Source organism: Brassica oleracea, chromosome C1, assembly GCF_000695525.1.
Source record: "Brassica oleracea var. oleracea cultivar TO1000 chromosome C1, BOL, whole genome shotgun sequence".
Lineage (NCBI taxonomy): Eukaryota > Viridiplantae > Streptophyta > Magnoliopsida > Brassicales > Brassicaceae > Brassica > Brassica oleracea.
In genome coordinates this window covers 28,504,444-28,530,630 of record NC_027748.1, presented here as the reverse complement: position 1 = coordinate 28,530,630, position 26,187 = coordinate 28,504,444, and the positions used below count along the sequence as shown (strand labels likewise).

Here is a 26,187-nt window from a genome sequence, read left to right as displayed (position 1 = left end):
TTGATTCAAGATGAAGAAAAAGAGCACAATTATATCAACACTTTGGTCTCAATCACATACACAAAGATGTTGGCGAACACTTATATTATGAAAAATTATCAATGAACGGCTCATAAGACGTTCAAAAATTACTATTGAAAGAGGCTCCTACATTCACTTGAATTAATCTCTTGCATCAATTTTACTTTCAGGTGTGACACTTGGTTTTGGTTTTCCTTTACTTCTCTTGCTTCTATTTCAAAGCACTGATCAGATTCGTGCACTTTAAGCAGAACATGTCCATGTTTGGTAATACTTTTCTTGATGTTCTTAGATTTTTCCCACACTTTCTTGAACACTTTATTTGCTCCATTCCCTACATCCTTTTCTTCCTCTGCTCCTGACTCATTCAACCTTGCGTGATACATATCTGATGTGCTCCTCGCATCTGTTTTTACCACATTGACAAAACCCCAGTCCAGTTCATGTTTTTGTTTTCACTCTTTAAGTTAGAATATAGATAATATGACGAGGAGATTAGTTTAGAAATTACCTTATAGCATCTCCTTGCTCTGTTTCACTCTGAACGTAAAGATTCGTCTTATATCATCAGTCTTCAAGAGAACCACAACAGTTTACTACAGAAAATGAGAACCACGCACTACTCATTTTCCCCCTTCAATAACGCCTTCTTTGCATGTTATCACATAATTTCCCTGCAAGAAGTGTTAGTCCATTTGCATGCATAATATCGTATTTAGGTAGAACGGGTAAAAAATAGCCAAACGCTAGGCATTCTAAACCAATCAGTAACTGGTATTATGTACACCAATTTATAAGATGTCATTATTTAATAAAGAAAATCAAGAAGTTATCGATGCTAAATAGCCATCAGAATATTATAATGTAGAAACAACAAAAATGCAAAAAAAAAAAAAAGAGGTTAAAATAATATGAAGCTGAACTCTTGACTTTTTGAATAAACACAGATTTACATACAGAAAGTATAAACAAAAATGGAATCTTTTTTTTTTTTGCTTAGAAAACAAAGAGAAGAATCTGAAAAAGGAAAGAAACAGTGAAGATTTCATACACAAGCCAAAATGCTACATAAAGCTATCATACGGCGGCTCTGAGGGCTCCTCTTGCTGCTTCTCGTCTCAGCTCATTTTGTTTCCCACTGCCTCGGAAGTACATATACACTTGCTGCTCAAACCAAAAGAAAAAACAAAAAAAAAACGATTTGAGATTATAAACACTGTTAAAAAAGCAGATAGGTAGATAGATAAAGTAGTGACTGGGAGTTGAATAGAGAGAGACCTGAATAACCCAGATGCTGACCACTGATTCGAGGCAGAAAAGCCCAAACCCAATGAAGTAGAATATCTGTAGACAAAGAAACAATAAAGAGATCATGTTTGATGCTTTTATCTCCAGATTTGTTTTAAGATCATCAAAGGGTGAATGCTTACCCCAACCAATGTATTACCGCTTAAGACATCTACTGCAGGTAAGATCCCACTGTTACATGAAAAAAATCGATTGTAAGAATAATTTTTCAAGAACCATAACTACCTTAAGCAACTGCACCTACATGCGAGTGTAATTTGGAGTTTTTAATAAAAAATAGGAATCAAAACTTGTCTTTGCGTTGATAATATACCAAAAGCAATGACAAAATAAACTTCAAATGTTGAGGAAATGTTTTTTTTTTTTAAAGAAAACTTACGCAAGAGATTTGCCTTTGAAGACAACAGGTGGAGCAACGGCAGCAAAGACACAGAAAGCAATGTGGAGCTGAAGCAAGAAGAAGGTTTCAGATTTCATATTACCCAGAAAAAAAGAAGGTAAATAACATCATATAAGCTAATCGTCGCTCACCATATAGAACATGAAAAACCATCCAAAGCTCAATGCACTATCAGTTCTGCATACATTTAACAAAAACATATGAAAAGCGAAGTAACAAAAATACTAAAACTCAGAACTATGAAATTAGAGAACTCCAAACCTGAAGGCACGGTAGAGGGGACGATACCATAACACATAGCCTCCTGGGACACCGGCTATGAAGTAAATAAGGGCAAGAAGCCATATCGTCACTCCTGAACAAAAACAACCCATGTAAGTTAACTATGCAGTAATGAGGAAACTTGAGATAAGACAAACCTTCTCCCTTGATCCAAGCTGTAGTAATGGCAATAATATTCCAGAATAGACAAAGAACCAACCCTGCCGAAGAAAGAACCACTTCATAAATGTTTCAACAGAAGGAATAAGGGCAGAGAAGAATGAAAATGTCAAAAAGGAGGAAGGACTACTTATCATAAGAATTGGAAAAGTAGGAAAGCAAGAAACGTACCCAAATAGGTTGCAAAGGCAACATACTGCAGCCTTTGGAGATGAACAGGAATTTCATTTGCAATGTCATGGTGGATAAGTGGGAAGATAGGCGGCCAGTTTTTCACTTCAATAGTTATTCCAGCTGCATAGAGAGAGAGAGAGAGAGAGAGAGAGAAAAGAAAACAGTTAAAAGTGTAACTAGTCGACTAGACTTTTTTGTAAGAAAAAGTACCTCGTGCAGCAGCATCTTCTTTCCGTTTCACCTCCTACATCGAACCAAAAGAAGATAAAAACGCATTCAAAAGAGCAACAATGCTGCGGGGCTAGGTAATGCAAAAGTTTAGACATTTGATAATAGCACCAAGAATTTGTATGCATATTGATGCCAAAGGCTGTAACTTGAACAGCTTAAAAACAATTCAAGAACCGAGAGGAAACGCGTAAACAAGAAAAGAGCTAAAGAAGAAGACACAGTTGAGCAGCATCCATGATTTATTAACACTAGTTTTAGCAGATAAAAATACCTGCTCCCTTCGTCTTAGGTCAGCTTCTTTGGCTTGAAGTTCCTTTTCTTTCTTCTTCAAATTCTAAAATTTTCCCAAACTAATCACAAGATCCACAAAAACACATATATATAACTGATGTAACCAACCTGTGAAGCGGATCGGTCACTGTCAAGAGGAATGTCAACGGTTCGACCATAATCGAAACCAACAGGCTCTGGAGGCAAAGGCGAGAGTCTTGAGTTCGATGCAGCCGGAACACTCCCAGTATTATTATTCTATATTTGATTCCAAAATCAATTTTGCTTAACGAAAACCTTTTTGATTAATCATCCTAATTCCGATACGAGAGCGCGATTAATCCCACAAATAAGTTAATCTGAAGTGAAGAAAGCTTACAGCGAAAGGATTGACTTCTTCTTCCTCCGCGAATGGATTCCGATCATACTGATTAGCCATGGCTTCAGGATGATTAGAGCTTCAGAAGACTTTGAAATCGATTTTTAGATCTTACCACACGGACCGAGAACTAGCCAAATACTATAGTTTATTTTTCCTTTTTTTTTTCTTACAACACAAAAGCGCGTCTTATTAATAATTTATATTTGAATATTTCGTTTATTATTTTGTTAAATATCTTTTGATCATCTCTTTAAGTACTGTCATCAGCAACGTAAGCAAAAAATTAAGTATAATAGCTTCTTCTTTTTTAAATATTACTCCCTCTCTTTCAAAATATTTGAAGTTTTAAGATAGTGCACAAAAATTAAAAAAAACTTCTTTTTTATTTTTAAAATATGATAAAAATATAAATTAAAAACCATTTTAACCAATTACAAAATAGACTATAAAATATCATTGGTTACAATAAAATTAAAAATTACATTGAAATATAAAAACATCATCTATTTTAAAACATAAAAAAACTTCCTTAAGCATCATTTATTTTCAACAGTTTGAAATTTCTAAAGAGAGAGAAATGACATGGAAAAAATAGAAACTTTGGTCAATGGATCTTGTCTGCTGCTAAGAACCTTGGAAAATTGTCTTAAAAGTTTTTAGAAAATAAAAACGAGATTAAACCACTAAATCAAATTTGATTAGCATTTCCGAATTATTACAAAACCATTAGTTTTGTTTTCTCTGTTTTTCACCAGATTTTATTTGGAAACTTTCAAGTTTCACAATGAGGAAACAAAAATGCATCCGCCTTCGCTACATAAAACAAACTCAAAACGAATTTGATGAAACAAAAATGTTTTCACATCTCAAAAACAAGTAGATATATTTTTTTAATACAATCTTTCTAATCTTATAAAAATGATTGAATGTTTAGTGTGATATTACCTCAAGTTTATATAGAGGAAAAAACAAATACTTGAATCCTTATCCTAAATTTTTATAGGAGCCCCAATTTAATATGAACTTTTTTCAAGAAAAAAACATGCTCAATCAATTAGGGAAATAATCAAAGATAAAGAGAGACTGAGCCACATATAAAGAAGATAATAAAAACTACACTAATCAAAGAGAATGATGATTAACTATTTAACAAGGAGCAAAACCTTTTTTCTATATGTTATCTGATTTTTTAAAAGAAAAACTGCATGTGATTATTTTCTAGTCTCTTCAGCTTGGCTCTGCAATAAACTTGAAATCACACTACTCCGCTTAAATCTCCGATTATTGCTGACACGATTCCTGGTCGATGAAGACCGGTCGATCCAGTTCTTGTCTTCCTCAACCGCTCGGTTCCATCGTTCTTTAAAAGTTCGAAGCTCCCATGTTGACTGCCTCCGTATCTGCTCATCAAAACACACACGAAGATTACACATTCCCGCTCTCGAGGAGGCAAAGGCAACATATTCATCATCTGGTAACAATAAATAAGAGAACTCACCTCTGTTCTTGAATCAAAAGTTGCAGAACCGCGTCTCTGTATAATAAAGAAAAAGTAACCGAAGTAATGATATTTCTGTTTGTTTTACAGTCTAAGAAATGAGAATTTAGATGCTGAAACAGCGCTTACCCTTGTGACTCCGCTGCGAGCTGAGTTCTGTGGAAATAAAGAAAAAGATCATTTGTTAAAATGTCGTGTATATACAAGGAAGAATATTGTGGGGGAAGTAGAGGAGGAGGATATATATTACCTTCTTCTCGGGATAACCACTTCCACCTAGAGTTTGAATGCCTTGATGGAATATATATTCACTGTCCACTATCCCTACTTTCTTGCTACGGTCACCCTATTAACAAACAGACTCATGTAGATAAAGAATGCCTTAACAAAACAGACTCATATAGATAAAGAATGCCATTGGTGAATGATGTCTCAAGGGTCTTTTAGAAAGATAACTGGATTTTACCTGAGCACAGTACCCAAGTTTCATATCCATTCCCCACCCATGAACCAGATCATTCTACAAACCATGAGAAATCAGCAATAAGTTGGATACAATCTAATCAAAACTATGGTTTAACGGTGTTACAAAAGATTTAGCTAAAGCACAAGTTAAAGAACAGATCATCTACTTGTATTAGATTCCAAGTGCAAAACCATGCAGATCTTGAAAACACTGGAGCCATTCCTTCAACAAATCTGGAAACACACACAAAGAAAAATAGACAAACAACAATGAGAGAAGGTGGGAGTAATGGTTGTAGAGATGTCTTAAAACTTTATGTCACTTAAAGAAATATTACCCGGTGCATGGAGGCCCTTCACTAGTATTTGAGCACTTCATATTGCCTCTACTATCATAAACTCGTCTGCGGTTTTGGTAACCAATTTGGTTTAAGTAACAAAACATCAAGAGAAGGCCTTAACAACTAGGAACTCACTCACCTATGAAATACATTTGTTCTAGACCGGACTGTGATTCTATGGTGAACTTCGGTTGAGTTTGGGTGCAGGGCCGGTTGAGAGATCTCAAGTCCTGCTGTTTTAACTATCTTCAAGTATCTGCAGAGATAAAAAGAGTGTTTTAGGAACTAATAATAATTCACCTTTATGAGTTGTAGCTTTACCAGTGAAGGAAATGGAATATTACTTTTGAGGGTTGAAGTTCTCAACTCCAAGATCTTCATCCCAAAGGAAAACATAATCGTAAATGGAGACGATATCAGGATGGAGAAACCGTTTCGCAAACCACCTGAGAGTACAAACCAAATCTTGTTCCACTATAAGAAATCACAGACACATAAGATTCTATATTGAACACAATCATTATGAGTACCATTTTGTCTGGTTATGAGCAACAATGTGTATGGCTTTAGAGCTCCACTCCAGATCCCACCATTGATCCATGTTTCCGTCATAATGAAACAGAATCACAGTGAAATTCGCCGGAAGAAACTGAATACAAGAAACAAAAACAAACATTAATAGGCCTAATCTCTTCGCCGCCATAAGCAAATTCACTACACACACACAAAGCATGCTTACCTTCTGTACAACAGCGTCCACATTATCCTTTTGTTTAAGTCCTACCGGCATTGCCAACAAGTTGCGGTTCGTCAATTCACCTCCCTGTTATTAAAACAACAACCATTCATCAGAAATTCCTCTAGCGACATTTATATTTGATTCTTCATTAGCTAACTGAAGAAAAATCTAACCTTTGACCTCAAACTAGTACTTGACCAAAGAGGCTTTAACTCCAAATCTGATCTAGGCTGTATGATACCAAAAGGCAAACCTTTCAACTTCTCACTCACCGGTTCAGATTCCTTAACAAGATCAAATCAGAATCAAAACTTTGGACCGGCAATGCATAAACATTAGAAAGAAAGAGGAGGAGGGGGTAGAAATAATGTTACCTTTGCCATCTCAAAGGGGTAATCTGTTTCTTCTATCTGAGCAACACATGTACCAAAACAAGAGAAAGTTACTTGAATTGTCACTCATAACAAAAGAAGAAGAAAAAAAAATATATATATATATATATGTGACCACATAAATTACCTGTGTCTGTTGATACTGGATATTAGTGGTCTTATACCAAAAGATCAAAAGAAGTGTACACATGAGAGCCATGACCGGTTTCATTTTCCAAGATGACTTGCCCTGCAAAAGCTTTCCCACATCAAAATTCAAAAGTCTAAAACATCATATAGACCCGTCAATCACGCAGACATCATCACCGAGTAACACAAAACCAAAAAAGAAGGAAGCTTTTACCCCTTCTTGAGGGTTGTTTCTTCTCTTAACAAGTGACTTCCATGATTTAATAGACGGTAAATCATGCTCCATTATCTATTTTATTATTCACCGACCTACACACAAAGCAAAAGTTAATTTATTTCCATACAGAAACAAAGTCATTTCAAGTAATAAGAAAAACTCACCAAGAGCCAACCACAGTCCTTGTGTCCCCTTGACAAGGAGAAAATCAAATAGCTCTCTCTACAAGAATAGATACCAAAATCTCAGTTCTCTATAGGCTGATCTAGGCACATGTTACAAACATACAAAATTTTCAGAATCAGACGCTCCTGCTACCTAATGATCTTTCAGAGAAAATAAAAATGGAAACTTTTCTCAAAAACCATCAATGAGACAATATTTTCGGAAACTAGGAGGTGATAGATAACACAGCTCAAAGAAAGAAACAGAGATAACACAATCACTCTCCCAGAAACTGACCAACACAATCTGAGCCACTGTGAAAGCGAAACTCCTACGGAATCGAATAGAAAACGATGAGTTTTTATTTAAAATAATAAAATTTATTATAATTTTCTTTTTCAGATCTAGTGGAAGTAAACTCAAAACTGACGATGATATGGGCAATGAGAAAATAATTTTTTTTTTTTTTTAAAGCTTTGCTTCGGTTACACATTAATAATCAATTAATAAACATGGTCATCAAAGCTTTTGTTGTTTAGACGGTGCATTTAATTTCGAAGATGGGATCTTTTAACTACAGAAGACAACATCATTAGACAAAAACGAAAGAAACGTAATAGAGATTCTTCGTCACTAAGAACATCAAAGAAAGGAGTGGAAACAAAAACCTTGAAAAGGAGAAATCTGAAGATTACAGATTGCAGAATCACTGTGATGAAGCTCGTTAATGGCACCAAGAAGATAGCTTTAGAGATGATAGATAGAGAGATGTCTTTGCTTTTTAAACTGGGATTTTTCCACCAGAACAGATTTCTAGAATCGATCGAAACCAAACCCAACAACAAACTTTTCTAAAAGCGGAATCGAATAGACGACAACAAAATAAAAAAGGAAAAAGCTTTGGTGGTGGAGTGACTCGTGTCATCTCTCTCCTAATTATTTATAAAAAAAAATATAAATTTAATCATCATATTTTAAGAGTTGGATTCTGGGACCGAATATGGGATTTGGAAGAATAATTTGATAGAATTGAAATAAAATTAAAAAAAATGCATTTTCCGTGTCTTGCGTTTACTCAATTATTTAACAACTTCAATAAGAGACGGAACATAAGTGTCTTTGGTTTGCTCCTAAAGCAACTCCAAATGCTTTCTTTCTTCTACTTTCTCGAGTTGTTCAACTAGAACATGACTTCTTTGCCTAACTCGATTTTTGATTGGCTTTTGTTTTCCGGTTTTGCCAATGTTTATTTAACTCAAGATGTCTAACCCTTTAAACCAAAGTAAAACCATCTTTGGCTTAATTGTATGACAGACTAAAATTACTGCTTGAGAAAGTATGCCTATTTTAAACCGAAGTAAATCATTTTCGATTTCTTTTCTTGTTTTTTGTCTCACGAATCAGACGTAACTAAGGCTCCAAGGACTGAAGCGACTAAAGAATCTACAACCGGGTCTCAACCAATTGATGAGATTCAAGTAAGAGCAGAGTTTTGGGGAGAAAGAGACATGCCGCAGCAAAAGTACAGGATCGTGTTCTCCTGACCTTGTGTGAACCTATGAAAAAAACACTTTGACAATAGCAATATATACTATAAGCAGAAATTAAATGAGACAAAGACTTTTTACTAGGAAACCTCTTCGATGTGAAAAGAAAAACCTATGAGATCGTAGTCTATTCAAAAAAAGCTAGTATATAAATGTATATGAATACAACCATGTATTCCATGTTCAACAACCTGAACATAACATAGACTCTAACTACAAAGAATTATCTCCAACACAAGAACAAAACAAAATTTCAAAATTGGCAGCAATAAAATGACCTCTGCTCACTAGGATTCCGGAAAGAAAAGAGTAATTTCACCGTACAAATCCAATATGAACAAGTCAACAATACCTCTGCCAAGTTTCAACTCAATCAGAGAAGATCTTACTGTCGGATTGACCAAACACTTAAGACATCACTGCTAAAGAACTAAGACGGGCAACTTCACTAAACCCAGACAACATAAGATCCAACCGTTGAAATCCAAATCCTTTCAATGAAACTCTAACCCACTGAATGAAGAAGCTTTCCACAAAATATCAGCTTGATTAGAATCTGTTTGATCTTCCAAAACTTACCTTGACAAATTCAAAAGAATTATGTCTCTTTCTTTCTTTTTCTTTTTTTTGCCTTTTTGAGTCTAGCCACAAAAACTGAGTTAAAAGATTTACGTAGTGACTTACTAACCCTTAAGATCCAAGTATTAATCTTATGGACTAGTACTGATGGCTCATCTCCAAATTTGATTCTTTCCAACCAAACCCACTGGATTTTTTTCTATCTAAGAGGAACCCAACACATTGGAAGATGCGAAGGTAATTGGGGAACATAAACTCTTTGCATATTAACTAATTCAGAAATTAGCTCGATGTCATTTGTTTGTTTTCTAAAGCTAAACAAGAAAGTAAATGTGCAAAACAAATTAATATATAACAAGCATTAGACATAAATCCTTTTGCAGAGATTCAAATATGCAGAAATTTATGAATCAATAAGATTATCATTAAGCAACATTATGAAAGTTAAATCACTAGATTATATCAAATTCCTCCAAAAGCTTTACATCTCGGGGACCAACCGACCTTGATTTCAAGTGGTCGATCTTGTGTTATCTCGCAAATTTTCTTCTAGCCAGATGAACTAGTTTTCAACAAAATAAGCATAATACAAAAATGAGCTTAATCCATCATAGAAAATTTATCCTGCAAACATAGTAAAAAAAGAAGGTGGCCGTCAACAAAGGCGTAATGAGTGATTTTTTTTCTCTTATAAATACTATACCCAACGTTATTTCTTTTATTTATAAACCGAAAATTCTATAACATTTTTATAAATACTTATATATATTTGCTTGACATAATCACAAATTTATCACAATTTCTGTAAAAAGTATTTATACACACTATTTTGTATGCTGTAAAATATATAAATACACTAAAAATTTTATGTAAGATTTAGATACACAGAGAAACATATGTGGTTAATTTTATATTATTGATAATAATTTACATAATAAATTAATTAACAGTTAAGCACAAAAATTAAATTTCGTCTTATAAGTTTTTATAGAAATCAGTTAAATGAAATCATGCATTTTATTAAATGCTAATATTATAAATTTAAATAGTTATTTTTGTTATAATTTAATATTTTTAGAAAATGAAATATCAAATATAAATTTTCATATATATATATATATATATATATATATATATTATAAGACATTCATGTATGTTTTATCTTGTGTTTAGCTGGTTTTTCATATTTCAGGTTGTTTAATATATCTATATCCACACAAAAATTAATTTAAAAGATAAAAGTACATTTCTAACCTGTTTCTTTATAAATGTTCTAATATGTTAAAAATAATATATTTGAAGTTTAGACATGGAAAACTTATAACAAACATTAGAGAAAGTATTGCAAATACGTTATGACAAACAAAAATACTAACAATTATAATTTCATTGTATGTTGTAATTGTAATTAATATTTACATAATGTTTAAATTTTTATTGTTTTTGCTAAAATAGTAATATATATTTTTGTCAAATGACTATATAATAATATATATTGTTTATATATAAGAATTTGTATTTTTTTAGGTATTTAACTTATATATTATTTTTCAACATTTGGTTAAATATGATAATTCAGTAAATTAGTTTAACCAATTAGATCTATATTTATTCTGAATAATTTATTTGATATGTATCTGTTCTTCTTGATCTTCATTGTATGTTTGATCTATATATTGTGATATGTATTATCATTCCAATCTTAAATACATATACTTGACTCAAATTGTTTTTTTGAAAACAAAGGTTAAAAATTGGCTAGAATGATTTATAGGTTAGATTTACTAAAAATATATAAATCAATATATCCAGTTTAAAAAGTATTTTTTCAAAATTTTCATATTTGTACTTTGAAAATGATAGCGGAAAAGTTATATTTTAGCCGATTATAATAAAACTAGGTGTTTCGCCCGCTCATGCGGGCATTAACATTTTATAATTATTTATTAATACATTCGCTACTAATTAAAAAAATTTAATTATAAATTATTATTCATGTTTTCTTTTTAACCATTTATCATTTCTGTTTCATTTGATTTATTTACATATAATTCTTTTGAAAATTTCTTTATACACTATATTCATTAATAAATAAATAAATCTTAAAAATCACTCATTATTCTCTTTTTAATTATATAAAATTAAAGTTTTTACTTGATTTATATTTATATTTAAAAAAATATTTTCAGATAACGGCGCAACATATATAGGAATTATATATATATTTTTTAATATAATTTTGGATTTGATCATTTTTATTATTATTATTTTAATCACTTATAAAATAAAATAATTGAAATTATTTTTTGTAACTAATTTATATAATTTATTCATTAAGTATATAAACGATATTAACTAATCTAACTTTTAACGTAAGAGCTCGAATGAGAAAAATCAACTCGCAAATAATAGTATAGATTCAGGTTTTCTGATGTGATCATGGAAATCACCTAGGAATGGGAGCCTGAACCTGAACATGAGGAGCTTGTAGATGAGGATGCAACGTTGAAGAATGCTTTGAGACAAGAAGAATACATTGGTCTTGGCTGAAGCTTGTTCATCCAAGACGCCTTCACCATCATTCAAGTTACTACACCTTCAAGCTGATCATCATCTAGTCAAGTAGCTTGTGTGTGCTCTTTTTCCCTGCCTTTGGTTTTGTTCCACTAAGTTTTCCAAAGGAAGGTTTTAACGAGGCCACAAGTCTACTTCTCCTATCACCTAGATGATTGATCTCGGACCAACCACATATTTATCTTATGTTATATTTTTATTTAAGTTTTTGAGTCAAACATTAGTTTTTATTTCTATTTTAGAGTTGGCTTTGTGTCTTTTCCAAGAGGAACCCTCTTTTTACTCTTGTGTTTTCGAGATGTTGTGCATGTACAACCTTTTCTGTTATATATTATGGATGAAAATTAGTAATAAGACATCCATCTTTTATTCTAAAACTTGTTTTGTTCTTCTTAATCACTTCTGTCAAATTGCTTAAGTGTTGATGTGTAATATCCAACTTCTGGTGTGTAATATCCAGAGACTAAAGACTTCTAAATTGGTGTGTCATATCCAATCTGGCCGCCTAGGAGTATCGAGAGATCATCCATCTCTCTTATGTCACCATTTGATCCACTACTTTTGAGAAACTTGAGTTTTTTGATTCGTTTTTGCAAAGGATTATCCCATCTATTCCAGAGAGCATCCTAGGAGCACGTCATTTTCTCTAACAATTTAACGATAAGACATTATATATGAGATGTAACATTTTATATAAACAGTTAGTTTCACCAGTGATCTGATCAGAGAGTAAATCTATGCCTTCAGTATCAAATTGACCCACATATAAAACTAAGAAGATAAAATAAAGGCTTTATCTGCCTAACTACCAACAACATATGAAGTAACAAACACTTCAAATGAACAAAATCATCTCACTCTATTCCGCTTTCTCCCTGCCAATGCAGGAGAATCGTGTCCACCATTCACTTGTTTAGCATCTCTTCTTCTCCTCTCTACCGCCGTAACTTTCTTACTCGCCGCTGAGGATTTCACTGCAGCAACTGGTGAATCCGTAACAAGCCTTTTTCTACCACCGCCTGAAGTCGTCTTCACCGTATCCTGCTCAACCTTTTTAAGAGGGTATGCCCCGGTTCTTGGTTTTTTAACTCCCACGCTGGTTCGGACCGAAGGAGACTTAGATGTCAAAGCGGGAACTAGAACCTTGGTGCTTGTAGTAACGCTGCTGCTGCGATGAGGAGGATGATGATCTTCTGTCAAATAATGTCTAAGAGACTTGGTGACAATGTCTCTGAGGGACACAGCGGATTTGTGCTCCCGAGTGTTCTTAGAGTAAAAAATGGCTGCATTGTTCGCCAACAAAAGAAAGTCCATGAAAAGCTCTTTAGCTGAAGATATGGAACGACTGTTGATTCTTGATTTTATAGTGTCTAAGTCCATATGCCTCTGGACCAGTTTCTTGTACCTTGCCCTTTTCTGTTTATTACAAATCAAACACAAGACATCAAGCAGATGAGATGAAATGTATGGAGACTGTCATTCAATGATATTATCAATCAACCTGACTATCAAGCCGTCTTCGAAAGACAAGAGCACATTCGTTCTGTGAGATAGTGTTGTATATCTTCAGAATCTCTCCTGGTAAAGCCAAACCGTGGCCTCGGCTGCTAGTAGAAGCAGCTTCTTTACTCCTAGAATTGCTTGCAATGTCCACGTTAGAAGAATCCAACATATGGCTTTCCTCCACAGCGGTAACATCTTTACTGGCGCTGCAATCTTTTCTTTTTCTCTTTCCTCGTTTCTTTCTCATAATTGGAAGCACTTGTCCTCCTCCTCCTCCTACTCCGTACATGGACCGAAAGATGTCGCCGTGTAATAGATTATTCTTCTTGTCTTGCTCTTTAATTGCTTCTGACTTGGCCTGTGGCGGAGACCAGTTTGTTGTGGTGAGCTCTTGCTGTGTGAAACTACCAGCAGATGACAGGTCTTTGGATGTATCTTTGCTCGTGCATTCACCACCGCCTTCAGACTTGGGGGAAGGTGGTTCGAGGGATAATGTTCGGCTTGAATCATAATCATTGTTTTCATGACATTCATCATTGCTTTCTGATTTCAGACTCTCAAGCTTTGATTCCAACGACCTGAACTACAGAATATTAAAACATTTGCCAAGAAGTTGGGTGATATATAGAAACAAAGGGGGCTAACCCAATGGAGTCTTGGGATTTAAGTAAAGCTGCCTTAAGCTCAGCTACTCGTTTCTTCTTAACCTCTTCATACCAAGATCTACAAGAACAGCATAAACATAAAGACATTAAATTACTTGGTATCAGGTTAGAAAGACAAAAAAAAAGAGCAGATCATTACTTGCATCCCAAATAACGTTCACGCAAGTCCTTGTACTTAGCCTTGCATATCTGCAATATGATTAGGATTATTTAGCAAAGGTAAGAAGAGAAACAAGATTAGGATTAAGGTTACTCAGTCTACAAGAAGAGAAGAAGCACACGTGCGTCTTCTTCACCTTATTGTCTAATACGAATAAACCATCCTTTACTCTCTTTTTTTTTTTACACTAAACTTTTCTTGAGACACAAGTGATGGATCTATACCGACAAACAAACAGTGTTTTTTTCCTTTGATTAACAGTTCGTTAGAGTATATTTTTTTGTTCTTATGCTGACATTTGATCTCATCGAAGTATTGATAGTTTAAAGAGAGACCAAACCTCAGGTGTGAAAATTCCGGACATAGAATGAGAACGGAGTTCTTCGGAGACGACGGTCCAGTCGCCGGTTCCGTGACGGAGTACTGCGCCCCCGAGAAGAAGCTCCTCCCATGTTCCCCAATCGCTCTCCATCTCCATCTTCTTCGTCAACATCATCATAACCATCAATCAAATCAAAGTCGCGTGTAACCTACGCGCTCCTCGATTTTGAATAAAAAAATCTAATTAAACTACGCACCGCGGCGCACGTTAGCGCCTTTAACAATACCTCAGAAAAAATATAAATGAAAAAGATTTGGGACAGAGACAATTCAAGAAAAAAAAGACAAGGAATTTGGAAGAAGATGTCTCTAGCGGGTTTGTGTCGGAGGTTATTACACGAAAGCGGTTTTCCGACAAGAAATCGTGGGAATAATTAAATTCAAATTAGAACGAAAGGAAATTAAGAAAAATAATAAAATCGGAGGCGGGGAGAGAAAGGGTTGACGAAGGAGTCTGTGTCTATTTCTCTTTGCTCGATTTTCGTAAACGTAAAATTGATGGTTTTGTTTATTTAAACAAAAAAAATCAAAAGGCAAAGAAGATTGTTTGTTTTTGAACAAAGCCTTGGACTAGATTTATTTTCCTTTCTCTAAATAAAGTAAATTATTTAACAGAAATTTTATAGGGCAATTGTCTCGAAAAGTTTATTTTTTAAATTTTTATCATAAAAATAGCACTAAAAAAATAACCAAAATAAATCTTTTTATTTTGAAAATTTCAATATTTATTTTTCATTTTTAAAAATTTGAATCCATCTTTAAAAATCAATCTCTTAACTCTAAACCCTAAGTTAGATTAGTTAATCATATGGTTATAAATTCATATTTACCTTTCAATAAAAATTTTTTTGGTCATTTTCTTTATTGAAATGCTATTTTTGTGAAAATAAAGCTATCTAAAGGAATTTCTAAAAAAAATTTCTATTGTTTCTTTATTTATTCGTTTTTTTGTCATTACCACCACTTGCAGAATATGAATCTCCCCTCATGACTATATTCAGCAACCAAACTACTTTGATGAAAAAGTTATTTATTACATTTAAGAGTCGAGAATTAACTTTATAAAACTTACTGTTCATAATTTAATATATTCTTTAAACTTTGATTAGGTAAATATTAATTTGTACTTCCCGAAGAAGTTTCTTCGTACACTGTTAATGTCTTTCGTTACCTGTCTTGGAAGGCAGCCTAAAGGCCCTAAACTATTCAATAACAAGGACTATTATCACAAAACTTGAGTACTAACAACATAAAACATGTCATCGTCGCGTTTGGTAGATGACAAATATTTAACTAATCAACTTATTTAACCTCCACACGACCATTCCAAATGTAAGGTTCAAGTGGACCTAACGTAGATTACCAAATGAAAAGAAATATTCATATACCCGAAATCTCTTCTCATTACATCCACGTGGAGAGAGAGAGAGAGACAGAGAGAAACATTGTAACTTCCATTTCAGCTAAACACTTGTGAGTTACTGAATCACGAAACTGAAGCGCTACAACTTTAGTTCCAGACACAGATCCATTTACAGCATGTACTGATTTTTAGGGGGAGATTCTACGGGAAGGGCGATTCTATAGCAAAATTCTGCCACAAGAAACTGCGACTTCTCAGCCCAATCTTCAAAGCAACGGATGCCAAATCGCTGGAAGGAAGATGGAGACAGTTCTTGATAACATACATATTGCAAAACTCATGGAGAGAACACAGTTTCAAAATGATTCCGAGTGGTCTTGAATCTTGAACCTGGAGTTATGGTGTCTGAAGAACTAAGTTTAGTTCTTGAGCCTTTCTAGCTATGAGACCTCCTCTTCTGTAATATGAAAAATAGAACAAAAACAAGAGGGAACAAAATTACACAACCGAAGCAAACACCAACCATTAGATTTACTCTCCAACTAGACACGGCTGATTCAGTACTAGGTTTTAGATGTTTCTTTTACCTGGTGAGTAGTGGAAGGATCTTTTGAACCTTCTGCAATTCCGCAGAACAACTTTGGCAGATCTGTAATCTGCATTTTCTCAAATTTTTAACTTTCCGATAAAAGAGAATTAAGTGTGAAAGAAGGTAACGAGCGGAAATTACCTTTCTTCTGCATGAAGATCAACACCAACACTTCGTCTTGCTGAAACATTTGATTGTACAACTGCACCGAACACTGCTACTAATTTCAAGAGCATTTCCAAGGAGACACTTACAGGCCTATACAAAATTGAAATTTGAAATCACACGTGGTAAGACATTTTGCTTTCCTCTCTTAAATTAATTTTATATCTGAAACTCAAAGCAAACCATAGTCCAAGACAAAGAGAATATATAATTTACCTTTCAGTCCTGCTCCCCAATAAGCCTGTGAGGACAGGTGCTAATTGTGAAAACAGATCCAGCGTAAGAATCTCTGGTTTGTCTGTTAGAATACTGATCACATCTGCTTGAACCTGTTCCAGTTTAAGTGAGTCAGCATTTTCTAGACATTCAAGCATTAAAAGGACAGAGGCAAAAGTAATCTACTGGGATACTAACCGAGGGATCTGACAGCTTTTTCAATGCCATGATTGCGCCTTTAATATCGTTACGTACCCAAAAATGTCTTACAATCTGCACGTTTGTGTATATATCAACAACCGCTTAACCCACGCTAAAAAAATAGACTTATGAAAAAATCAAACAATAATAGGAAAAAAGAACAAGAGACAAAAAGAACAGAACAGGACACCTAAATTTTACCTGTAATTTTGTCAACCTTGATTGAAGAGTGTTTAAGACCTCATTATGAGTTTGCATTAACGTCTCACTGACGTCATCTTCATTCTCCCTCTCAGATATCCGAGGCTCTTCCTTCTGCACAAGCCAAACAAATCAAATACTTGTTATGTTCACATATCTTTCAACTTTGTCAGTCATCCTTGCAAATTCATATTTCTTGTGTAGCATCAGAGATTACAATTATAGAGCACGATACATTTCAAAGATAGAGAAAGTCATATATCTATTTGTTGCCCAAACTTATCAATTGAATGAAGCTTACCTGGTTCGAGATATCATAATCTGGTTGAGTTTGTGCTATATGCGCCTCATCCAGTGTCATATCAGCCACTTGATCAATTACTGAAGCTGTTGCCAGCGTTTGAGTTGGGCTAAATCGATGCCTGGATCTTATATGTGATGCATCAGATGTCACATTATTTGCTTGGTTGATTTTAGAAGGAATTGCACGAACAGGAGAGTTCCTAGCTGACCGTGTTAATGCAACTGGAGGTTCATAAGATGGAATATCATCTGCTTGACTGAGTTTCATAGGTATTACACGGGCTGGTGAAGTCCTAGCTGATCGTGTTGATTGTACAGGACGCTCGTCATGCGTCTTAGTTGTTTGATTGAGCATCACAGGCCTTATACGCGTTGAAGAACTCCTCAGTGGTCTTCTTGGTATTACATGAGGTTCATCAGGTTTCATGTTAGTTGACCGACTCCGATTGAGTATCAGAGGCGTAACTGGGGCTGGAGAAGTTGCTTGTCGTGTTGATGATACAGGAGATTCATCAGATGTCAAATTAGCAGCCGAACTCCTATCAGGCCGTGTTGATGTTACAGGAGGGTCATCAGATTTCATTTTTGTTGTCTGATTGAGTACCACAGGCATAACCGGGGATGGAGAAGACCTAGACTGTCGTGTTGATGTTACAGAAGACTCGTCAGATGTCAAATTAGCAGCCGGAGTCCTATCAGGTCCTGTTAATGTTACAGAAGGCACATCAGTTGACATGTTTGTGTCCCGACCAAGAACCACAGGCATTACTCTGGCTGGAATACTCCTAGGTCGTCGTGTTGCTACCACAGGAGCTTCAACTGTAGTCAAGTTAGTTGCCTCATCAAGTTTAACTGGCATAACTTGGGTAGGCGTTGTGCTAACTGCTGGTGTAGATGCTGATTTGGCCTCTTCCTCCACAGAGTTAGTGCTCTGAACTGTTGCTGCAATGGCTGCTTTATCTTCTTCTTCTGAAGGAGTAATTGTTTCTCTTCTCTCAAACCTCTCAACCAATGACCGTGTCCTCCCGGAAACAACTTTTACTGCAAACATAGCAATTCTTAATAAATCAATAACCAGATGATTTATATGCTACCAAAGAAAACAAAGAGAAAATTCTGAATGGCTAACCTCCTCTAACAACCTTCACAGAGTCTGATTCTTTGCTACCTCCAGGGGATTCGACGCCTGCACAGCAGAATATTTATGTCAATCACTTGCAAACTGACTGTAGCCCTAAACCAAGTAACTTGACCCAACCAAAAACGAAAAGTATGAAGCAATTCAGTTCTAAAAGTGGCAGAAATAGAGATTTAGCAACCTATACGCAAATGCTATTACTTCATATTTTTCAAGATTACGTTTCTTAGTAACTTCAAACCCGAAAGTAGCTCTTTTAGATTAATTTTCATTTGTGTTGTATGCTGTTTTTTTTATCTAGTAACTTGCACGTATTAAACAGATTACAAATAAAAGTCGAAGCCTAACACATCAAAGTTGCACAAATGTTAGCTTGACCCCACAAGTGGAAATGCCCATTAATTAGGCAGATCTGATTTAGAATAAGTAATTGATTACTTACCTTTCTGTTCATCACCAGCTTTCTCTGGCGTTAAAACTCGTTCTGGCTTGCTTAAAATGATCGCATCACTGGCATCCTCCTCAGTCGGGTTACACCCTCTGTCATCCGCAAGCTCTTTTGGCAAGTCTGCGTCTCTCGATTCCTCTAAACCACTTTGGTGACTATCTAAATTTTCAGAATCAACAGACACCGCCCATCTTTTCTCATTGTACTTAGTATTTGGTGATCTCTGCACGAGTGGCGGTTTCAGCAGCAAAGCTGAGACAAAATTGAAAGAGATTCCAATAAGATAGGATTATACTATCTGAAAGCTCAAATCTGGTGAAACTGAAGTGTGCATTGGGAGAACTTACATTTCGCTTCATCAGTTGGTGATTCTGGAAATAAAGCCTTTTCAAACTTGCTGGTTATACTCTTGATGATCGAATCACTGGCGTCAAATGGTTTTCTACCACTCCCTTCCGAATCAAGAACAGTCTTAGTATCCAGCGTTTTCTCACCGTCCGATCCGCTTTGTTTCGGAGTACTAGATTGAACAGCCACTGACTGCTTTGTTGGCGTTTTCCTAACATGAGCTGGTCTCAGTAGCATGCCTGGCTTCGTTTTTGAGAAAGTGATAGATTCCTTTCCTGAATCAGAAGAGTCTTTCCCAGTATCACCATGGACAATGAAAGACTTATCCCCTAGTTGTCCAGTAGATGTTGCATTGACTTTAGAAGTACTTAGTGATCCTGGCTTATCTGCAACAGTTGAATTTCCACCTGTGGCTTTGAAAAAAGAGAGAATATTAGACCAAATTTAATCATAAGCATACCGAAGTGAGAGACGTACATAATTACGCTGATGCAGCACACAAGCTGACACTAAAGACTGAAAATCACAATCCAGCTCACAATAGCTATGGCTATGAATAAACACATGCGGGAAAACATATGACTAGCTTTCTATCACTAGAACAGGTAAAATGGAGTCATTCTCCGTAAATATTCAATTGTAAATAAGCATTTAAGCACTGATTCGAATGGTAGTATGACAGTAAGTTGTAAGCTACCGTACAGAACTTTCCTACATCAGAATGTGATTGAGCTTGTCCTTTCAAGTAGGGTATGGCAGGTTTGTTTTAGGTTTTCATTTCAAAGAAAAAAAGTTAACATTCACTCACAGTCTATGTATATGTTTTTGATCTCTTTTGTCTCATAATCTGGAGATGAGCTACGCCTCAGACCATTCTTAACTCTCTCGGAAGACTGATCGTCCAGAACGCTGAGTACTTTCTCCACGCATTCTTTTTTATCCACAGATCCAATGCCATATGGTTCAATTTGCTGCTTACAATTAAGGACAAAAGAAAAAAGAGCGTAAGCCTTTGAAACTTTAATCACAAGTTTACATAACTTTCGAAAGGAATAGAGAATCACAAAAGCTGACATACTGATATATCAGAGACCCAAATCCCTACGGAATTTTGGTAGTATGAACAACCCATGAGCTTCCCTTCGCTGATGCATAAGTCACCAAGAGTTGACCATCCCATATCAACACTATCATGACAAACCACTGGCTCCCAAGAATAAACCTGAATTTATGAGCATTATCTATCAATGGCTCAATTCTTGAGATCTCTAAATATGGCACAGCTCATCAAAAAACAAAGACAAATCAAAACCTTTAAGCCATCATCCAAACCACAAAAAAGGGTTCGCCCATCTGGATGAAATTTGATTGAACGAACTCCAGTGTCCTGTCAAACAAATAAAAGCAAATGCAAAGAAAAAGATCGTTAGTCAAAAATTTCAAGACCAAGAAACTTTCTGATAGATTCTCTTGAAACATTAAAACTCTCCTAACAGATTAGTTACCTCTGGTCGGGTAGACCCAATCAATTCAAACGTTTCCAAATCCCAGAACTTTACAGTCCTGTCAGCCGAACCTGAATAATGTAATCACAAGACCTCAATATAAAACTTGTGAACAGAGAAGGATCGATAGTTAAACAACCAACAGAAAGCTGCCGCCAAATTACCACTAAAATGCCTAAAATTGAAGAATTCAGACTAACCAGTAGCTAGGAGGAACTCAAGTGGGTGGAAGTCCAGTGAACGGATAGATCCTTCATGAAACTTAAAATCATGTATAAGTTTTCCAGCAGTCAAATCCCATACCTATAGGATACGATCAATAGTATATTGTTAAAAGAACACATGTATGAGCACAAGAACAACAATGCAGTTCTTACCTTTACAGCATTGTCAAGTCCTCCTGTCACTACCCAACGACCATCGGGACTAAATTTGATAGTGTTGATGTCACGAGTATGCCCCTTGTAGGTCTGTATGCACCCCTTCTTCCTGATGTCCCAAATCTTCAGATTCGTGTCGTTTGATCCGGATGCCAAAAATTCACCAAATGGATGAAACTCAACAGCAGAACAACTGGATCTATGTCCAGTAAAAGCTCGAACCACTACACTTCAAGAGCAAGAGTCAAAAATGGTAGACCTCATTATTCTAAAGTAAAGGATAGATATGCTCAAAAGAAAAGACCGATAGTCCACATCTACAATAACTCAACCGGTATCTTGTACGTGCCCATTCAACTGAACTAGCTCAAGCCATATAAGGAGCAACAAAAGCAGAAAATGAATCAACTAACTCTTTGCTTCTTCGAGATCCCACAGCTTGATCAGACCCGAAGAAGCTCCACCAAGAACCAAAACTTCAGCCGAGTCAAAAGCTAGTGAATCCACTGCACTAGTATGTCCACACAAACTCTGCAAAATAAGAACATAGCATCATTCTTCTAACCAAAAATACAGTCTGTTGTTATTAGAAACAAAAAAATCATGGTAGTCAAACTAGTTACAAAATCATTTTGATACGTTCAGTTAGAGCAGAATAAAACAAAATCTTAGAGAAGGGAGAAAATGTGAAAAGTTACCATTAAAGAAGTAGGCTTGCCGATGGCCCAAAGGTTGACCTTGTAATCATCACCGCCAGTAATAAGTAGCCGTGACGTCTTTTTTCCGATGCTCAGGCAATTTACATTTGCAGAATGTGCCAAAAACTCCTCTAAGTCCCCAAATCACGTCAAGTTTTAAACAATGTCTACACAAGAACAGATCAAACAGCCTTTTTGAAGCAAAACATATAGCATTCTGTCATAACCCAGAGAGTGATAAAATAAAACACATTTAATAGAATAATTTTGCTTTTCTACCATATACTATAGATTTGGTTAAGCAGACAATTAATTATTGAAATGCTGACTAAAAACTGAAGCTCATCAACACCATTTTATCAACTAACAAAAACTAGAAATGGGTTCTTTGGAGTTTATAAATTCACTGATAAAAAGAAGAGCTAAAATCAATTGTTTTATTCTTAAAATAAAAAAAAAACATCAACAAAATCGCCATCAAGAGAACTATTAAGGATACGCAGCTTATATCCACGCTTCGCCATGTTCTACTCGATTTTCCTGCAAATCCGTGGGAAATATAAAAATCTGAATCCAGAATCGAATCTGCAGCTTCCGAAATCGATCGAAAAAGGTGAATCGGAGCTGCGAAAATCCGAATTGTCACTACACGACAGAGCTCAAGATTTTGAAGAGATTCAAAGGGATAATAAACATGGAGAGGAGGAGGTTGCTTCCCGTTGCGATTTCGAAATCCAAACGGGATAAAGAATCTGATTCACGGGAAAAGGAAACGTAGGCAATCAGATTCAAACAGTGACACGGAGCAGAAGGAAAGAGGAAGAAAATGGTAAAGCGACGAACAAGTTTTTTCTTTTTCTCAGAATTTCACATTTTATTTAAGTTATTTATCTATCGGTCGGTCGGTCGTTTTAATTTTTAAAATTTTAAATTATTTAGCCATTTTCCTTGGACAGTGGACCTGCACTGTAGTTCCTTCGTCCCTCGTTTTTCTCAATTCTGACGAAAATACCCTTTGTCTGGCCACTGAATTGTTGAGGTTACGGAAACACCCTTGCTCTCAACTGACTCTACTGGTTTCAGTTTTCCCCAACTCCATCGAAATTAAACTATTTGAGTCTTTATTATTTTACTATATCGGAAATATTATTGGATAGCTGAGGGGACACGTCATCGTCTCTTCGTTTTGTTTGTTTCTCGAGACATTGTCGACCTTAGCACATTTCTAACCTCATTATATTTTGAAATATTTACTCTCACAGACACATTATAAGTTTCTTAGACACTTTCTCATTGATACACAATTTATGAGTATTGAATGGCCAATATACTTTCTCAACCATATCTCTCTCTCCTTGCTTTCAAAACCAAGTTTTTTTTTTTCAACTTTCGAAAACCTTATCTCATCGGTTTACCTTTTTCTATTTCTAATTCCTAATCTTAATTCTCCTTACTTCCTATCGACAAGGTGACGAGGCTCAGTCCATGGAAAAATGGGTGAGGGTAGAGGACGTGATCGTGGATACCGCAGTGGAGGCGGTTGTGGATACGAAAGAGATTGTGGTGGAAGACGTGAAGATGGTGGAGATGGATACAGTGGAGGTCCGCCGTGGCAGCCGTCTGGAGTCTTCGTCGTCGCTTCCGTTGCAGAGAGAAAGCTCTAGAAGCAACAATGGTCAAATTACTCTATTTTATACATATGGTCCTTCTGTTTTTGGATTTTTGCAATTTGACCCCAGCATTTTTTAATTTGCTTATAAATCCTCTTGTTTTTGTCCCAAACTTTTAATTATTTACTTTAACCCGTAACAATAATTTTTTTATCAACTCATATCCACACTTTTTATGCCCATTAAAAATTATTTAATAAAATATCAAAAATATATATATGGATACAAATATATTTTGTCTACAAAAACTTGTCCACAAAAATTTTATAACATTTTCTTATCCACATAAGCTGTGTCCACTGAATCGTGTCCACAAAAAAAGCTTAATCCCTTTCTCTCTTATAAAAGGTTACAATACGTTCTCTATATGGATTATCTTGACAAACAACACAAATCCTAGATAAATTAACTTCAAACAAGAGCTTCGTCTACAATAACATGTTCACAAACAGTCATAGTTACACAACTATAATTGTAAGAGTTTGTCCATAAGAACACGTCCACCACAAACTTGTTTATAAAAATACATTCATGTGACTCTTGTCCACAACATATATATCCATCTGAAAACTGTCCACAATGTTAATATATGTACCAAACTAAAAAAAAAATTGAAGTATTATAATATATATACATATGGATGTCAAAATAAAAAGAAAAAATATTTTATTTTAATGTCTATATTTTTTATATATTTACATATTGAAAGTATTAAATAATGATGAATAAAAGGTGATGAGGGAACTTTAGTCATTAAAAAATCACTATGAAACTAATCCTAAACTGTTGGATTTTCTTATAGGAAAACCTATCTAACAGCCGAGAGTAATTCATTACACTCCATACAACTAACTAGTCTTGTTATAAATATTCAATTTATTGTAAACATCCATAAACCAATTTCCTTCTAGTTAACTATCTCAAACCAAGCTTTTTCTCTTTAGTCAAAAGCAAGGCTATTTTGGTCTGAAAATATCACACCGTACAAGAGAAAGTGTGTCAAATAGTATTTGTGTCTTCAGACGTAAAGGAAAGACAGAATGTGTCTTTTAACAGAATGTGTCTTTTAAGGTAAGTTTCTCTTATATTTTCACTTTAAAATAGAGTTTACAATAAAAGTGCTATAATAGTACTCTATTTTTTTATTGTATAATAGAGTAAAAAATGAGTTTACTCTATATATAGAGTAAGTTATTATTTTTTTGTTCGTAACTCTATTTTCCACTCTAAAATAGAGTACTATTGAAGTATAACTCAACTCTAATATAGAGTTACACTATTTTAGAATGAAAAATAAAATGAGCCGAGATGGTCTTATAAATTATAAATAAGGTGATTATGCATATTTTTTCTGATCAGCCGGTTTATTATATAGTGAGAAATAGAATATGTATATTGTCTGAATGCGGAGAGTGGAGGCTCTCTCTCTCTCCTCTCTCAAGAGAGAGAATTCTCTCTTTTTATCGAACTCAGATTTTTCGAAGCGAAGATGAGATTTGCCCTATTTTTTTGATGTAGATTGATTTTCAATCAAAAAATGAATTTTATGTTTCGTTTTGGCTAATCTCTTTTTCCTGTTAAAGAATCAATTTCGCTTTGGGTGATTTTTGTTGTGTATTTTCAAAACTTGGTTGCGTTGATCTTCATGTTCTTCAAGTTTTATACTTTCCTAACCTGGTTTTGAAATCAAATAAATTCAAGTTGAGTTTTTCTCCTTCCGCGTTGATATGTTTACACTGGTGGATTGGGAGGCTGGATTTCTCTTTGTTAGACAAGCTCGGCTCTTGAATCGGAAGTGGTATCAAGCTTTGCTCATGTTCATGCGTAGTCTCCACGAAGATCAAAAAATAAGATTTGGATCATGCTTCAGAGGTCCATGACATATACTATATGAGTCGGAGCTGCCATAAGGGTTAGTGTTCTGACAAGTTTCAATCATTTTCTTCTAAAGCTCTTCCCTAGGATCAAATCTAAGAACTAGAGAAGAAGATCTTGCAATTGACGGAGATTGAAGGTGGACAAACATGCAAGAGCTACAAGTTCGAGATGGAGATTGTTGGCTTTCCGGCGAAGATTCCGGCACTGCTTTCTTTGATCTCGTTTGAAGAAACGCAGACACGCATCAACCACGTGTCAACCATGCTTTCATTATTATCTGTTAGTTGTATGGGCTTTGTTTCGGGTCAAATTTTATAGTTGGGTTTGTTTCTAAATTACCCTTTGGGCTTTGTTTAATAAAACGAAAAAATTGACAAAAAAAATTATATAGTGAGAAATAACATAAAAATAGAATTAATGAGCTATTTCCTGACAAAAACTTTTGTAAAACATCATATATCTCTCCAACTATTATCTCATTGTATTTATTTCCAAATAAAAT

General features: G+C 34.9%; 4 protein-coding genes across 8 annotated transcripts; all 4 read right to left on the bottom strand.

Moving 5' to 3' along the window:
* Positions 1 to 928: 928 nt before the first annotated feature.
* Positions 929 to 3,392, bottom strand: LOC106325699 (secretory carrier-associated membrane protein 3-like). Its single transcript, XM_013763757.1, has 12 exons — positions 3,225 to 3,392; positions 2,975 to 3,103; positions 2,847 to 2,909; positions 2,555 to 2,588; positions 2,342 to 2,464; positions 2,149 to 2,211; positions 1,991 to 2,084; positions 1,861 to 1,906; positions 1,709 to 1,776; positions 1,452 to 1,500; positions 1,300 to 1,365; positions 929 to 1,185 (listed from the first exon to the last, which is right to left on the bottom strand). The coding sequence occupies exons 1-12, from the start codon at positions 3,282 to 3,284 to the stop codon at positions 1,099 to 1,101; spliced, it is 882 nt and encodes a 293-aa protein (XP_013619211.1). The 5' UTR covers positions 3,285 to 3,392; the 3' UTR covers positions 929 to 1,098.
* Positions 3,393 to 4,320: 928 nt separating this feature from the next.
* On the bottom strand, positions 4,321 to 8,110 carry LOC106324028. Of its 4 annotated transcripts, none has more exons than XM_013762059.1 (17): positions 7,842 to 8,110; positions 7,173 to 7,273; positions 7,006 to 7,100; positions 6,790 to 6,891; positions 6,645 to 6,680; positions 6,444 to 6,554; positions 6,271 to 6,354; positions 6,062 to 6,180; positions 5,876 to 5,977; positions 5,671 to 5,787; positions 5,529 to 5,594; positions 5,358 to 5,424; positions 5,192 to 5,245; positions 4,976 to 5,071; positions 4,855 to 4,881; positions 4,726 to 4,761; positions 4,321 to 4,627 (listed from the first exon to the last, which is right to left on the bottom strand). In XM_013762059.1, the coding sequence occupies exons 3-17, from the start codon at positions 7,075 to 7,077 to the stop codon at positions 4,439 to 4,441; spliced, it is 1,278 nt and encodes a 425-aa protein (XP_013617513.1). In that variant the 5' UTR covers positions 7,078 to 7,100; positions 7,173 to 7,273; positions 7,842 to 8,110; the 3' UTR covers positions 4,321 to 4,438. The 4 variants fall into 4 exon arrangements, with proteins under 4 accessions (XP_013617513.1, XP_013617518.1, XP_013617510.1 ...); XM_013762064.1 differs by having other exon boundaries at positions 7,173 to 7,268; XM_013762056.1 differs by having other exon boundaries at positions 7,173 to 7,230.
* Positions 8,111 to 12,574: 4,464 nt separating this feature from the next.
* LOC106327453 lies at positions 12,575 to 15,054 on the bottom strand. The gene is made up of 5 exons (XM_013765609.1): positions 14,542 to 15,054; positions 14,181 to 14,230; positions 14,022 to 14,099; positions 13,375 to 13,954; positions 12,575 to 13,289 (listed from the first exon to the last, which is right to left on the bottom strand). Exons 1-5 carry the CDS (start codon positions 14,704 to 14,706, stop codon positions 12,723 to 12,725), a joined length of 1,440 nt encoding a protein of 479 aa, XP_013621063.1. The 5' UTR covers positions 14,707 to 15,054; the 3' UTR covers positions 12,575 to 12,722.
* Positions 15,055 to 15,949: 895 nt separating this feature from the next.
* On the bottom strand, positions 15,950 to 23,007 carry LOC106313027 (katanin p80 WD40 repeat-containing subunit B1 homolog). Of its 2 annotated transcripts, none has more exons than XM_013750744.1 (19): positions 22,637 to 23,007; positions 22,138 to 22,268; positions 21,853 to 21,970; positions 21,437 to 21,663; positions 21,260 to 21,362; positions 21,060 to 21,130; positions 20,867 to 20,941; positions 20,633 to 20,776; positions 20,363 to 20,525; positions 19,554 to 19,967; positions 19,201 to 19,458; positions 18,750 to 18,806; positions 17,619 to 18,661; positions 17,318 to 17,431; positions 17,114 to 17,188; positions 16,916 to 17,028; positions 16,676 to 16,792; positions 16,533 to 16,601; positions 15,950 to 16,402 (listed from the first exon to the last, which is right to left on the bottom strand). In XM_013750744.1, exons 1-19 carry the CDS (start codon positions 22,659 to 22,661, stop codon positions 16,342 to 16,344), a joined length of 3,378 nt encoding a protein of 1,125 aa, XP_013606198.1. In that variant the 5' UTR covers positions 22,662 to 23,007; the 3' UTR covers positions 15,950 to 16,341. The 2 variants fall into 2 exon arrangements, with proteins under 2 accessions (XP_013606198.1, XP_013606206.1); XM_013750752.1 differs by having other exon boundaries at positions 19,554 to 19,961.
* Positions 23,008 to 26,187: the final 3,180 nt, after the last annotated feature.

Excerpts from the sequence above, each read along its gene's own strand:
- LOC106313027 (XM_013750744.1), bottom strand. The coding sequence starts at position 22,661 with ATGGCGAAGCGTGGATATAAGCTGC. Across the intron at positions 18,662-18,749 it reads TGTGAAGGTTGTTAGAGGAG|TAAAAGTTGTTTCCGGGAGG; the intron begins GTTAGCCATTCA and ends CTATGTTTGCAG. Across the intron at positions 16,793-16,915 it reads TTGGGGAGCAGGACTGAAAG|GCCTGTAAGTGTCTCCTTGG; the intron begins GTAAATTATATA and ends AATTTTGTATAG.
- LOC106325699 (XM_013763757.1), bottom strand. The coding sequence starts at position 3,284 with ATGGCTAATCAGTATGATCGGAATCCATTCGCGGAGGAAGAAGAAGTC. Across the intron at positions 2,085-2,148 it reads AGCTTGGATCAAGGGAGAAG|GAGTGACGATATGGCTTCTT; the intron begins GTTTGTCTTATC and ends GTTTTTGTTCAG. Across the intron at positions 1,907-1,990 it reads CCCCTCTACCGTGCCTTCAG|AACTGATAGTGCATTGAGCT; the intron begins GTTTGGAGTTCT and ends AAATGTATGCAG.
- LOC106327453 (XM_013765609.1), bottom strand. The coding sequence starts at position 14,706 with ATGGTTATGATGATGTTGACGAAGAAGATGGAGATGGAGAGCGATTGG. Across the intron at positions 14,231-14,541 it reads CCGGAATTTTCACACCTGAG|ATATGCAAGGCTAAGTACAA; the intron begins GTTTGGTCTCTC and ends ATCATATTGCAG. Across the intron at positions 13,290-13,374 it reads GAAGACGGCTTGATAGTCAG|AAAAGGGCAAGGTACAAGAA; the intron begins GTTGATTGATAA and ends TGTAATAAACAG.
- LOC106324028 (XM_013762059.1), bottom strand. The coding sequence starts at position 7,077 with ATGGAGCATGATTTACCGTCTATTAAATCATGGAAGTCACTTGTTAAG. Across the intron at positions 6,355-6,443 it reads GTACTAGTTTGAGGTCAAAG|GGAGGTGAATTGACGAACCG; the intron begins GTTAGATTTTTC and ends TTTTAATAACAG. Across the intron at positions 5,595-5,670 it reads AGAACAAATGTATTTCATAG|ACGAGTTTATGATAGTAGAG; the intron begins GTGAGTGAGTTC and ends CCAAAACCGCAG.